The 15,772-nt window shown below is 35.5% G+C and overlaps 1 protein-coding gene across 2 annotated transcripts in view; it reads right to left on the bottom strand.

Annotated features, from left to right (window-relative positions):
* SLK (STE20 like kinase) overlaps positions 1-15,772 on the bottom strand; it is a 58,762-nt gene that overhangs the window by 34,963 nt on the left and 8,027 nt on the right. For both annotated transcript variants that reach the window (XM_043925245.1, XM_043925246.1), the window contains exons 2-4: positions 3,591-3,755; positions 1,957-2,005; positions 1,464-1,613 (exon numbers count right to left, since the gene is read on the bottom strand). In XM_043925245.1, coding sequence (XP_043781180.1) covers positions 1,464-1,613; positions 1,957-2,005; positions 3,591-3,755 — 364 coding nt within the window. The remainder of the gene's footprint in view (positions 1-1,463; positions 1,614-1,956; positions 2,006-3,590; positions 3,756-15,772) is intronic.

Here is a 15,772-nt window from a genome sequence, read left to right as displayed (position 1 = left end):
AGGTTGGATGCATGAGACAAGTGCTCAGCGCTGGTGCACTGGGAAGACTCAGAGGGATGGGATGGAGAGGGAGGTGGGAGGGGGGATCGGGATGGGGAACACATGTAAATCCATGGCTGATGCATGTCAATGTATGGCAAAAACCACTACTATAGTAAAGTTATTAGCCTCCGTATGGCAAAAACCACTACTATATTGTAAAGTAATTAGCCTCCAACTAATAAAAATAAATGAAAAAAAAAAAGTATACCTGCTTAGAGGTCATGACAAAGTAAAGTGAACTATGATCACTGGTATCAGCATGGCCATTGGATATATTTTGTCCTTTTAATATCTGTCCAAAATACTCAAATTTAGGCTTCCTCACCAGAGTTTTTTTGTTAATTCATGTCTTGGAGATACTTAAAAACGACTGTACCTGTGTCTCAGTTGCATTTAAAAAAAAAAAAAAACGGCTGTATCTTCTATCTGTATGTGTATATATGAAATTCATTAATTTTCCATCTAAAGTCTCTATCTATTCCTCCTTATGAAAGTATCATTTATTCCCTCAATGGAAAAAAAAAACAATTTTCAACCTTATACTTAATTTAGCATCTTTTTTACACTTAAGGTTAGTTACTTTGTGAGTAACCTTAAGTTACTTAACCTTAAGGTACCATATCTACAAAATAGAATATAAAACTAAAGATGGAAAAAGAAAACGACTAGATATGAGTTTTGGAAATGAAGACAAAACTAAGTGGTTTTACATAATGTATCATTTTCTAAATGCACTGTATTTATAAATATTAATTCTACATATAAAAATTTAAGGGAAAAATTATTAGGCAGTCTTTTGAAAGTGTGTCTTTTTAAAAATAACAATCCATCCTTTCTTATTGTTTAAAGAGTCTTTATATTAGGTGCCTATACTTAGAAATTCTGGGAGTTAATGAATATTTCCCAAGTTTTTTGTTTCTTTGGCCTCACCTCATGTTTTGTGGGATCTTAGTTCCCAGGCCATTGGCAGTGAAAGCACCAAGTCTTAACCACTGGACTGCCAGGGAATCCCCTCCAAGGAAGTATTTTAAAAACTGCTGCTGCTGTTTAGTCGCTAAGTCGTGTCTGATTTTTTGCGACCCCATGGACTGCAGCTCACAAGGTCCCTCTGTCCGTGGGACTTCCCAGGCAAGAATACTGGAGTGGGTTGCCATTTCCTTCTCCAGGAGATCTTCCCAACCCAGGGATCAAATCCACATCTCCTGTTTGGCAGGCAGATTCTTTACCACTACACCACCTGGGAAGCCCCAATTTAAAAAATTAACATGAAGTAATTCTCCATGTTTTACATATTTTAACGTAATTCTCTTTGTTTCACATATTAATATTTGCGCCATAAAAGAACAATAATAAGTAACAGACATACAGGGAGAAATCTCTAAGCACAAAATGAAATGTTTTATCTAAAAGAATAAACTTACCCAACTTAATATCTCCATCTAAGGTAAAAAGAATGTTGCCAGCCTTTAGATCTCTGTGGATGATTTTATTATCATGTAAGTAGTTCAAAGCCTCTAAAGTTTGCTTACAAACTACTTGTATTTGGGACTCAGTTAACGGTCTCTCAAGCTCTGAAACGAAAAAGTAAACAAATGAGCATTTTGGTACGGTGAAAGTGTATCAGCAGGCTATATACCTTTAATACCTTTACTGTCACTGTTGAAGATAATATACAATGAAATGATTTTTTTTTAAAGTATAACACAAATATTACTTTCTTCACATATTATACTCAACATTTAATTTTAAAATTTTATTTCAGTCATCTAAGAATACAAAAATAATTAGGCTGATTTAACTTATTGAATGTTACTCAACAATAAGATAAACATACATGTATAAATGTTTGAAACCCACTGGCTTTTTTTAAAGTATAATTTAAGGTATAAATGTAAGGAACAAAAATATATTTACCAAGCATCACAGCATCCACTGCTCCACCAGCACAAAATTCAATGAGGATCTGCAGGCAAATAAAAAAGCACATGTTTAACACAACACTGATTCTGAGTATTTTTCCTTCAAGCTAGCAAAAAAGATAAATAAATAGGTATCAAATAACCTAAGTTACATAAACAATATTATGCTAACAACCGTAAAGACTTTCTTCGTAAAAAGCGTTACAAGTCTTGCTATACATTTGAGAAAGTACAAAAGGAACACAGTGTGGAAGTGTGAGCATTTTTGTTCATCACCACTTGTAGTGTCCCAGGTTCTCTAAAATTACCAGGTACAGAATTTTTATTAAGGGCTATATTATATATCCATTTCCTCACCACTCAAAGACTTTATACTCTCCTTTTTAAGGTAACTGTTCTGAGTTAAATGAACAAGTATATTTTTTAACTTTACCAACAGGAATATATCCTGAAAGATGGATTTTAGTTTTTCTAAAAACTTGGGGAAAACATACACAAAAGCTTCAGATACTAGCTCACTTATCACTTCCTACTGGATGCCTCCCCAAACCTCACCAGTACATAGCACCATGCAGTTTTCCTTCTTAATCCTCATCACAGTTTTCATTTTGCATTTTTATGATTCTTCAATTAATTCATGTCTATCTCTCCCTCCCACTGTCCCTCATAGTTGTCCAGCTGTTTTTTTAATTACATAGCTTAACAAATTCTATAGATTCATAGTTTTTTCTCCTCTATAGAACAACACTTTATTTTTTACAGGAGCTTACCAATAAGTTGTTTTCAAACTCATTATATCATAGGAAAAATAATTTGGGAGACAGATCATTATTCATCCTATAGTTGAGTAAACAGACTGATAAAAGATTAACTGATTTATCCAAGTTCCTGCCTAGCATCATCAAAATAAAAAAGGAAAGGTCTTTTGATTTGCAAGCAAGTACAGCTTATATTATCTACACTTCTTTTGTAATACCTTGCTTATTCCTTCAAGGAGACAAACTAAAACTCCATTTAAAAAAGTACTCTTGATTGAATTAGTATTGGTGCAGAGCAAGTGACTGACTGGTTATTATAAATATTCACATTTTATTTATATATTTATTTATGCCTAACATTTTCTAAAAATGAATAAAATTTTTACATACAGGCCTAGCCACAACAAAAGAAACTTAAAAAAAAATTAAATACTTAAATTTAAATTAAGAAACTTAAATAAGACACTTCAAACTAACATTAAAAAAATAAATAAATAAAAGAACTGGGGGAAAAAAGACTTGAAAGAAAGAAAATTCTAACTGGGAAAAAAATATTAATTCAAGAGAAAAAAGGAATCTAATTTCATTATTTAGGAAATTTAAAATTCTTCACCAAGTTTCTAAATTTCAGTCAAATGTCAAACAATCAAGAAATGTAGTATTCTGAAATACACATCTAAATATCAGCTGAAGTTAAGGATATGTTGCTATGTTGTTAATCACCCTCTCATCAATGGGTCAATTCTCATTCAAGTAGCCTAAGTAACTAAATAGAAGAGGTAGTGCAAAAAAAGGTCTACACAACTTATAAATCTCTTCAAGACAATTAACTTATTTTGACTATTCCTACAGATTAACCAAAAATACTTACCCAAAGATTATTCTCATAATAGAAGGCATCTAGAAGCTTGACTATATTAGGGTGATCACACGATGCTAATATATCAATTTCAACCATATAGTCTTCAAGTTCTTCTTCAGATTTGGTGTCAATCACCTTTGCAGCAGCTAAAACATTGGTCTCTTTATTCTGGGCCTAAAAACAAAAGTATCGTAAGTCCACAATTACAATGCATACTTGTTTTATAAATATTATTTTTTAATAAACCTTATTTTTTAGTTTTCAGTTCACAGCAAATCTAAACAGAAAGTACAGTTCAGTTCAGTTCAGTCACTCATTCATGTCCGACTCTTTATGACCCCACGGACTACAGCACAGCAGTCCTCCCTGTCAATCACCAACTCCTGGAGTTTACTAAAACTCATGTCCATCGAGTCAGTGATGCCATCCAGCCATCTCATCCTCTGTCGTCCCCTTCTCCTCCTGCCCCCAATCCCTTCCAGCATCAGGGTCTTTTCCAATGAGTCAGTTCTTCACAGCAGCTAGCCAAAGTATTGGTGTTTCAGCTTCAGCATCAGTCCTTCCAGTGAATATTAAGGACTGATTTCCTTTAGGATGGACTGGTTGGATCTCCTTGCAGTACAAGGGACTCTCAAGAGTCTTTTCCAATACCACAGTTCAAAAGCATCAATTCTTCCACGCTCAGCATTCTTTATACTCCATTCTCACATTCATACATGACTACTGGAAAAACCACAGCTTTGACTAGACAGACCTTTGTTGGCAAAGTAATGCCTCTGCTTTTTAATATGCTGTCTAGGTTGGTCATAACTTTCCTTCCAAGGAGCAAGAATCTTTTAATTTAATGGCTGCAGTCACCATCTGAAGTGATTCTGGAGCCCAAAAAATAAAGTCTCTCACTGTTTCCTCTGTTCCCCCATCTATTTGCCATGAAGTGATGGGACCAGATGCCATGATCTTAGTTTTCTGAATGTTGAGTTTTAAGCTAACTTTTTCACTCTCCTCTTTCACTTTCACCAAGAGGCTCTTTAGTTCTTCTTCACTTTCTGCCATAAGAGTGGTGTCATCTGCGTTATCTGAGGTTACTGTTATTTTTCCCAGCAATCTTGATTCCAGCTTGTGCCTCATCCAGCCCAGCGAGTCTTATGATGTACTTTGCATACAAGTTAAATAAGTAGGGTGACAATATACAGCCTTGACGTACTTCTTTTCCTATTTGGAACAAGTCTGTTGTTCCATGTCCAGTTCTAACAGATGCTTCCTGACCTGCATACAGGTTTCTCAAGAGGTAGATCAGGTGGTCTGGTATTCTCATCTCTTTCAGAATTTTCCACAGTTTATTGTGATCCACACAGTCAAAGGTTTTGGCATAGTCAATAAAGCAGAAATAGATGTTTTTCTGGAACTCTCTTGCTTTTTTGATGATCCAACAGATGTTGGCAATCTGATCTCTAGTTCCTCTGCCTTTTCTAAATTCAGCTGGAACATCTGGAAGTTCACAGTTCATGTACTGTTGAAGCCTGGCTTGGAGAATTTTGAGCATTACTTAACTAGCGTGTGAGGTGAGTGCAATCGTGCGGTAGTTTGAGCATTCTTTGGCACTGCCTTTCTTTGGGATTGGAATGAAAACTGACCTTTTCCAGTCCTGTGGCCACTGCTGAGTTTTCCAAATTTGCTGACATATTGAGTGTAGCACTTTTAACAGCATCATCTTTTAGGATTTGAAATAGCTCAACTGGAATTCCATCACCTCCACTAGCTTTGTTTGTAATGATGCTTCCTAAGGCCCACTTGACTTCACATTCCAGGATGTCTGGCTCTAGGTCAGTGATCACACCATCGTGGTTATCTGGGTCGTGAAGATCTTTTCTGTATAGTTTTTCTGTGTATTCTTGCCACCTCTTCTTAATATTTTCTGCTTCTGTTAGATCCATACCATTTCTGTCCTTTATTGTGCCCATCTCTGCATGAAATGTTCCCTTGGTATCTCTAATTTTCTTGAAGAGATCTCTAGTCTTTCCCATCCTATTGTCTTCCTCTATTTCTTTGCACTGATCACTGAGGAATGCTTTCTTATCTCTCCTTGCTATTCTTTGGAACTCTGCATTCAAATGGGTGTATCTTTCCTTTTCTCCTTTGCCTTTCACTTCTCTTCTATTCACAGCTATTTGTAAGGCCTCCTTAGACAACCATTTTGCCTTTTTGCATTTCTTTTCCTTAAGGATGGTCTTGATCCCTGCCTCCTGTACAATGTCACAAACCTCTGGTCCACAGTTTTTCAGGCACTCTATCAGATCTAATTCCTTGAATCTACTTCTCACTTTCAGGGTATAACCGTAAGGGATTTGATTTAGGTCATACCTGAATTGCCTAGTGGTTTTCCCTACTTTCTTTAAGTCTGAATTCGGCAATAAAGAGTTCATGGTCTGAGCCACAGTCAGCTCCTGGTCTTGTTTTTGCTGAGTGTATAGAACTTCTCCATCTTTAGCTGCAAAGAATATAATCAATCTGATTTCAGTATCAACGATCTGGTAATGTTCATGTGTAGAGTCTTCTCTTGTGTTGTTGGAAGAGGATGTTTGCTATGACCAGTGCATTCTCTTGGCAAAACCATTTTAGCCTTTGCCCTGCCTCATTCTATACTCCAAGGTCAAATTTGCCTGTTACTCCAGGTATTTCTTGACTTCCTACTTTGCATTCCAGTCCCCTATAATGAAAAGGATATCTTTTTTGGGTGTTAGTCCTAGAAGGTCTTGAAGGTCTTCATAGAACTGTTCAGCTTCTTCAGCATTGCAGGTTGGGGCATAGACTTGGATTACTGTGATATCGAATGTTTGCCTTGGAAATGAACAGAGATCATTCTGTCATTTTTGAGACTGCATCCAAGTACTGCATTTCGGACTCTTTCGCTGACTATGATGGCTACTCCATTTCTTCTAACGGATTCTTGCCCACAGTAGAAGATATAATGTACAGAAAGTAGATATAATGTAGCAGAAAGTACAAAGAGTTTCCACACACATCCCTTCCCTACTCATGCAGTCTTCCCCACTACCAACATTCTGCACCAGAGTGGTACATTTGTTAAAGCTGAGGAATCTATACTGACGCATCATCATTAACTGAAGTGCATTGTTTACATTAGGATGAACTCCTGGGGTGCCTTCTATGGGTCTGGACAAAATACATGATATGTATCCACCACGTTAATATCATACAGAATAGTTTCACTGCCCTAAAAATCTCTATGCTCTGCCTGTTCATCCCACTCTTTCTCCTAACCCCTCCACTGATCTTTTTACTGTCTCCACAGTTTTCTGTCTTTCATACAGTATGTAGCCTTTTCAGATTGGCTTCTTTCACTGAGTAACATACATTTAAGATTCCTCCACATCTTTTCATGGTTTGATACCTAATTTCTTTTTAGTGCTAAATAATCGCTGGATACACAGATGTAGTAGGCATGTTTATTCATTCACCAACTGAAGGCATCTTGGTTGTTTCCAGGTTTTAGCAATGATGAATAAAGCTGCTATACACATCTGCATGCAGCTTTTTGTGTGGATGTAAGTTTTCGACTCCTCTGAATAAGTACAAAGGAGCAGAATTACTGGATCATATGGTAAAAGTATGTGTAGTTTTGCAAGATACTAACAAACTGTCTTCTAAAGTGGGAAACAGTGAGACTTTATTTTGGGGGGCTCCAAAATAACTGCAAATGGTGACTGCAGCCATGAAATTAAAAGATGCTTGCTCCTTGGGAGGAAAGGTATGACCAACCAAGACAGCATATTAAAAAGCAGAGACATTACTTTACCAACAAAAGTCCATCTAGTCAAAGCTATGGTTTTTCCAGTAGTCATGTATGGATGTGAGAGTTGGACTATAAAGAAAGCTGAGCACCAAAAAATTGAAGCTTCTGAACTATGCTGTTGGAGAAAACTCTTGAGAGACCCTTGGACTGCAAGGAGATCCAACCAGTCCATCCTAAAGGAGATCAGTCCTGGGTGTTCACTGGAAGGACTGATGCTGAAGCTGAAACTCCAATACTTTGGCCACCTCATGCTAAGAGTTGACTCATTGGAAAAGAACCTCATGCTGGGAGGGATTGGGTGCAGGAGGAGAAGGGGATGACAGAGGATGAGATGGCTGGATGGCATCACCAACTCGATGGATGAGTTTGAGTAAACTCCGGGAGTTGGTGATGGACAGGGAGGCCTGGCGGGCTGTGATTCATGGGGTCGCAAAGAGCTGGACGAGATTGAGCCATTGAACGGAACTGAACTGAAACATAAATATTAACAGATAACGCTAAGTGATTAATACAGATAGAATTTCAAGTTGCAGGTTCTACTGGATCAGATTATTAGGGTTCAAATTTTGATTCTGCCACTTAATAACTACATTGTTTGGGCAACTTATAAAATTCCTCTCTTAGACTTAGTTTCCTCATCAATAAAATGTACTTACAACTCACACATTTGTGAGAATTAATATAAGAGATATTTGCCAAGGGAAAAAAATAAACATTTAATACACTGCCTGCCATTCACAGTAAAAAGGATTCAAAAACATTACCTGGAATTATTACTATTACTAGTTAATCCTCAAAATGATACCATGATATATTAGCATTCCTGCATTAAAGGAGGATAAATAAACTTAGAGATTAAACTGCTTCCCCAAGGTCAAGAAGAAGTAAGAGGCAGAATCGAGATTCAAATCCAGGCTGTTTCCGAAACTCTTTCTTTATCTTAATCATTACCCTTCCCAATTTCCCTATATTTCCATCAGTTTAATTATTTTTCATTGTTTTTAGTACTTTAATTTTTCCATTTTCTTTAACTGAATAACTTCTCATCTCACTTCCATTTATTACAAAGGGAAGGTTTCCAAATGTGTAGTAGAAGTCAAGTTCATTATTTTAAAGTTAGGAATCAAATCATAAAATACTAACTAGGCTTTTTTACATGGACAGAGGAGTCTGGTGGGCTACAGTTCATGGAGTTGCAGAGCTGGACAAGACTGAGTGACTGCGCACACACACAAAGGTCTTTAAAGGAGATTTTCAACATTATGCATGTTACCATCACGTCAGCAAATCTATCATTTTATAAGAAAAAAGAGCAAACTTTCAAAAGCTAGTAATAAGTGTCTTAATAAATAAATAAATGCCCAATTCCATTTTAATAAGGAGAAAATTTTATAAAATAAAAATATATGTATGCAGAAAACATTCTTCAAAGCACTGTTTATAATAAAGAAAACTTAATCAGCCTGAAATATCCATTAACAAAAACCTACTTAAATCATTCCGTATGCTTCTATAATGGAGAATTATGCAACCATTAAAACTAATTGATTAATCAATTAATGTTTCTTAATATAGAACAAACCACAATATATTGCTGAATGGAAGAAAAGAAACTTACTAAACAGGAAAGGTATGCAATTTTACAAAAACGACACATCCATTTTTACTTAGGGATAGTTATATAAGAAATACTTGGAAAGACATCATCGGGGGATGGCAGAGTTTCATGTGCCTTTGACTTTCTCTGTATTTTTCACACTGTTTACATTTTTAAATGGACATGTATTATTTTTATGGAGGCAATAAAGTACTAAAACATCAGTGTATGGGATATTTCTTAGGGATCTATTACCTAATCTTGGAGATGATGATGAAAGAACACGCAAACTAGGTATAAGCCTCTACGTGGGAATTCTCCTAAGTAGACTTTGCTACATTTTACCTCCTTAGGTAAAAACAGAGGTAGAAATTAATGCTAACTACTAACAAAGTAACCCTACAGTTTAGGGTTCAGAGAATGGTGGTGTAGTCACTAAGTCATGTCAGATTCTCTGTGACCCCAGGGACTGTAGCCCACCAGGCTCCTCTGTCCATGGATTTTCCAAGCAAGAATACGGAGGGGGTTGCCATTTCCTTCTCCAGGAGATCTTCCCCACCCAGGGATCGAAAGCTGGTCTCCTGCATTGCAAGCAGATTCTCTACTGACTGAGCTACCAGGGAAGCCCATTATCTTATGCTCTGCAAAGAAAGAAAAACTGCTAATAAACGATGACAGACGTTTGTCATTTAGAATTTTCACATTATTCCTTTTTAAGAGCTCTTTTGGATAGATCTAGAGAAAAATTGCTATTTTATATTATCTTTGTAAATACAGGAAAAATAAACACTTCTTCACATTTAACTCTTCTGAGTCACTTTTTCACTCAGAATTATCTAATGTCTGTGTTTTCACAAAATACTATTCTCTGGCCATGAAAAGCTTTGGTGATACAGCATTTCTTTAAAAAGTATTCCTCTACTACTGTCTTGAAAATTTTCTTTGAAGCTACTACCTCCTATTTTGATATCATAATGTTGATATTCTCTTGATCTTATCACAGGTGCTAAAAGCAGCTTTCAGATGACAACCAGGGCTCACATTCTTTCTTCACAACATTCTTAAATGGTTTATTGATTGAAACATCAACGGGTTGCAACTGCATGATACCTGAGATGCAACTACATTCACAGTGCACAATGACATATATATCACAACTGCCACCTGGCGAACAATATTAAGGCATCAAACAATAAATCGGGACTTATCCTAGTTTCAGAAATGTTAAAAAGTTGAAGGTCTATCATAACTGGGTGAAACATGGCATTAAGTTTATCTAAGAAAGACACTTCAGTGGAAAAAATAATACATAGAACTCACCCTCCCCCAAGTCAGGAAATAACCCAGTGAGAAATGTCCTTCTCTCACCATTTTAATGTAACACTTTGGGAAGAAGGAAAGCAGAGCAACTGTCCTTGAAAAGGACGCTATAAAATACAAGCAGTGGTGAGAGACCAAGGATACTGTGAGCAGACTTAAAAAGTCATCCTTCTTTGGCATGCCTCTACCCATGGCAGGAGAGATTTTACAGATGTACCTTTTACTTGTTAATAGAATGGCATGAAAGAGGAAAAATAATTAATAATAGATAATCTCTAAAGTTCTTTGTAGCAACAAATTTCATTATTCCACTGCCCTGGATGTACTGATTAAGTCAGCGACAGTAACATTTGGTTTAATATAAATAATAAATAAAATTTACATTAGAAAATATAGTGCCTCTTACATTACTGCTTGAAAATATTCATCATGATCTGGTTCTAAAGAACTCTAAAATTCAAAACTGAAATAAATCGATGTGTGCAAAACCATACTTTAAACAAACAATGCAAATAAGGTGTTAAAAAGAAACAATCCCATCTACTACCTAAAAGCATGAAAATTCTAGACAAAATTTTAACTAAACAAATGTTAATAAAAACAAGAATGAAATAACAAACACTCAGATGTTAATTAAAAGGAGCTATAATTTCAATGGGTAAAGTTTTCAGAAATCAGTCATGATCACTTAAAAATCACTGTTTTTATCTTCACGAATCACAGGAGCCAAGGAAAGAGACTGCAATGACACAAACTCAGCAACTTGGAGGAAAAGATTCTGCAGAGTTGAAACTCAGATCCCTGAGGAGAGAGTGGTGATCAGCTACTGCTGAGTCTCTCAACTTGGAAGAGGGATCTTATGAGACCAGGGTACCTTTTGAGGAAGAGGGGACTAGCCAATCAGAGCTGGTGTTTGTAAGGGTAAGAAGGATAAAACTAGCTCTGTGAGTGTTAGAAAAACTACAAACTGAATCTGGGACAGTCATTGTTGGGGTGAGAAGTTCCATTAGGATGATGATCAAAGTAACAGCAAAGCAGACAGGGAGCCACAGGAAACAGAAAGATGTAAGCTCTCTCTCCTCCTCCTTGCAGCTTTCCTGTAGTGTTCAATACTTCTGAAACCTAAAAGTGAGCACCTGGCAAGCCGGACACAGTGATCTGCAAAAATCTCAGAACAACATCACAAAGCAGAACCTCAGAAAGGGGTGTTTGGAGATGAGGGTTATAGATGGGAGAACTAAGACACAGTAGTATTAAATATTTGGTTAATAAATATTCAAATTTCCAAAGAGCAGTTTGGGGGGAAAAAAGCACTAGAGAAAGAAAATAGTTTTAGACTGTTTAGATACTATTAACTGTTTTATATTACATGCTAATCCTGGTGATCTTCTCAGAACCCAGTAAGATTTTGGTAGGAATAAGAGTGAATATCAAATAAGAATAAAATTACTCAACATAACTTAGCAAAGATACACAGTTGATTTCCACTATTTATTCTCATTTGTTCTACAGAGTCACTACAAACCCTGAATTAGTGAATACTGAACCACTGCTCCTAGAAGAAATACACATACACATTCCCCCACACAGACTATAACCTTAGATCTCAAACAACTCATCCAGGTAGATTCTATTTGTTTCACAAAAGAGAAAATGAAGTTCAGAAATAGGTGATTTGTTCAAGGCTGCACCGACAACAAGTGCCCCCATCCAACTGGTCCCAAACCAGGAGCCTCTTACACTACAGTATACAGCCCCTCCTGTTTCCATCCTCTGGACCTCTCTGTATGAGAGGTGAGATAAGACAGAGCGCCGCCAAGTTCGATCTCAGTTCGAAACAAGAGCATCTAGGGACTCACATCTTATACAGCTTTGCAAGTGCACACAAGTAACTGTGAGAGCACTGCAGGTACAGATTTGGGGGCTACAAATAGATTCTAGTAAGTAGATAAATTTGAAAATAAAGAGTCTGCAAATAATGAGGATCAGCTATACAACATACTCTTCCATTAACAGGCGGAAAACATTACAGATATCCTTTTTTAAAGGATTTCTCCACTGCAGAGGGCACGGATTTGCTCCCTAGTCAGGGAACTAAGATCCTGCATGCCATGTGGTGTGGCCAAATTAATTAACTTAAATACTTTTAAAAGAACACATTTTCACACCATTTCCTGAATTCTGCAAAAAAGAAAGGAATATACTTTATATTCTCTTTATATTCCCAAACACTACTTTATTTATATTGCTCTGGTTATATACTGAAAACTTAGTTATTGGTCAGTCAAGATACCAACAACAGAATGTCAATAATAAATTGATGTGGTTAAATCAGCAGTTTCTAAAATGTTTTACCGATTCTCAGATAACACAGTTTTCCCATTTATTTCATGGACTTGCTGACTCTGAGCAGCATGAATAAACTGCAACATTTTTGATAATTGTGTGATTGATAAGCTTTAGGAATTTGCATGAGTTACATAGTTGAAAGGCTGAAAAAATGAGAACACAAAAAGAATTTTTTTAAAATATTTAGAAATAAGACAAAGACATACTACTTCTGGAAATTAATTCAAGAAAACTAAAGGCTTTTAAATGGTAAAGAAGATCATTACCACACAAACATTCTCAATGTTAAATTATAAAAGTAAAGGGCCAAAACAAGTTGGTGTCAAGGTAAGAAATTCAACACAAATACTAAGAATTTTATAAGGAAAAAAGATAAGCTAGCACATTAAAGTCATTTTTACAATTCAAAGTTTCAGTTACCTCTTTTAAAACATAAATGTATATATGTTAGGAATTTGGACTTGATGTCGTATTGAGTACAAAATACAATGCAAAATTTTATAAACACCAGGTAACTTTAGTAGCATAATACAGAAGTAGTTACCCATTCTGAAAAGAGACTTTCTTCCTCCTTAGAAAGAGAAAAATGAGAGGTTTACTTTGGTGGTATTGGGTCGTGTCATGTTCAAGATGGATTTTCTAGCTCCAAGTCACCCTTTGGGGAACTGCCTCATTTTGCACTGCTTTGTGTAAAAATAAAGACTATTGTTTAAGACAAAAAAAAAGAAAGAGAAAAATGATCAATATATAAAGGGAGAAAAAAATGTGAAAAGAAGAACTGCTAAGTGAAATAAAGCAATGTGCAGAACAGTATTTAAAAATATGATCCTTTCCTTTTTTAATCTGAAAAATTCGAACCTTCAAAGAAATTGAGTGAACAGACAGTGACCAACCATATACCCCTCACCCAGAGTTACCAACTGTTAACATTCTGTCATTCTTGCTTTCAAATCACTCTTTTGTAGACTGTCCCACTATTTGGATTTGTCTGTTTCCTCATTATTAGATTCAGGTTAAATATCTTTGATAAAAAATACTACATTAGGTGATTATACAGTTCCCAATGAGTAGCACCAGAAAACACTACTAGTAATAAACCTATTTAATCAAGTTCAAGCATTCTTTCCTATTCTTTTTATCCTTTAAATATATCCCACTAGTCTAGAGGGATAGGATGGGAAGGGAGGTGGGAGGGGGTTCAGGATGGGAACACATGTACACCCATGGCTGATTCATGTCAATGTATGACAAAACCACTACAATATTGTAAAGTAATTAGCCTCCAATTAAAATAAGTAAATTAAAGAATAAATAAATAAATAAATATATCCCACTAGTCAGAGTACTCCACTCAAAAATCATTTCAAGCACTTTTCCACTATGACTATGTTATCAATTTGACATGCAGTTAAGTTCACCTGTATATACATATGTGTGTGTGCCAATATATTTTCAGTTTTACAAACAAGCATTCATACTTATGCTCAAACAGGCATAAAATTTTATCTGAAAAGACACACAGATATTGTTACAGTGACTGACTTTGGGAAAAAGGACTGGTGGGAAAGGTTTTCATTTTTCAATTTTATCATTTTTGTACTATTCAAGCTTCTAATCACATTAGTATCCCCTTGAATTTTTGTTAACAGGTTACCTAAAAGATATAACCTAAAAGGTATTATTTTTATACAGTCTTCTTTATACTCTGCAATATTTTCACAATAGTATTTAAATTTTAGAAATAGATAAAATATATTTTAGGGTTTTTTTTTCGGGTGGAACAGTGTCTTCCCTGGTGGCTCAGTGGTAAAGAATCCACCTGCCAATGCAGGAGATGTGAGTTCGAACCCTGGGTTGGGAAGATAACCTGGAGAAGGGAATAGCTATCCACTTCAGTATTCTTGCCAGGAAAATTCAATGGACAGAGGAGCCTGGTGGGCTACAGTCCATGGGGTTGCAAAAGAGTCAAACACAACTTAGTGACTAAACAACAAGGGTGAATAGAGCTTCATGTCAATCCACAGAAAAAAATTCAATTCCAGATGAATTAAAATTAAAATTCTTTATAACTGTACTATTTAAAAGTCAAGAAGAAAATATAGATAAATACGTATCTAATTCCTGGGTAGGGAAAGTTTTTCTAAGCATGAAAGCAAAGAAGAAAAAAAGAAAAGAGACACACTGACAGATTTTGTAAAAAAAAAAAAAAAAACACTATGTCTTAAATATCAAAAAAGCAACATAAACTAATTTAACTAAAATAACTGCACCATTATGATAAAGTGCTCATTTTCACAGTACATAAAAAGTACTTTCAGATCAACAAGAAAACAGCTCATCAGAATATGGATAATTCAATTATTCTTAAAATGGCAATATCTCTAGAAATCAAAGATATGGAAAATGAAATAAACAGATACTCTTTTTATCTATCGAAAAAAGCAAATATTTTTTAAAAGGATAAAAACTATCCTTGAAAAAGGTCAAGGAACAAAAAGGTGCAGAAATAGACCATTGTTAGGTTGTTTAAACAGGCATAACCCATGTACATGTATGTTAAGTATACAGAAAAATATCGAGGAACATATACATGAAACTGATGATGGGGAGTTCCCTGGTGGTGACTTTCACTGCCATGGCCTGGATTCAATCCCTGGTCAGGAAACTGAGATCCTGCACGTCGTGCAGCACGGCCAGAAGAGAAAAAAAAAAAAAAACAAAAGAAAGAAACCATGATAGTTGATACAGAAACCAAATAGTTACATTTATGGAGAGAAGAGAAGGAACAATAATTAGAGTGATGGCCAAAGAGACCAACTTTATCCCTAATAAGTTAATACTCTTTATCAATAGAAATTCTTCAATTAACTAAAAATTAATTTCAAGATAAGTTTATACATTTCTAGAGTAATTTCACAGTAAACATTAATAAATGATCATGTATTTTGCCCTAACAATTCTAAGAATTTATCCTAAAGAAATAAGGAATGTCAGAGAGATATATCATGAGTATATGGACATTTGACATATGATGGAGGCACTGCAAAGCAATATAGAAAGGGTGATCTTTTCAGTAAATGGTGTTGAGACAACTAGGTGTCTACATAGAAA

Source organism: Cervus elaphus, chromosome 15, assembly GCF_910594005.1.
Source record: "Cervus elaphus chromosome 15, mCerEla1.1, whole genome shotgun sequence".
In the NCBI taxonomy this organism is placed as follows: domain Eukaryota; kingdom Metazoa; phylum Chordata; class Mammalia; order Artiodactyla; family Cervidae; genus Cervus; species Cervus elaphus.
The sequence above is the reverse complement of the archived record's forward strand: the minus strand, read 5'-3'. Positions and strand labels throughout refer to the sequence as shown.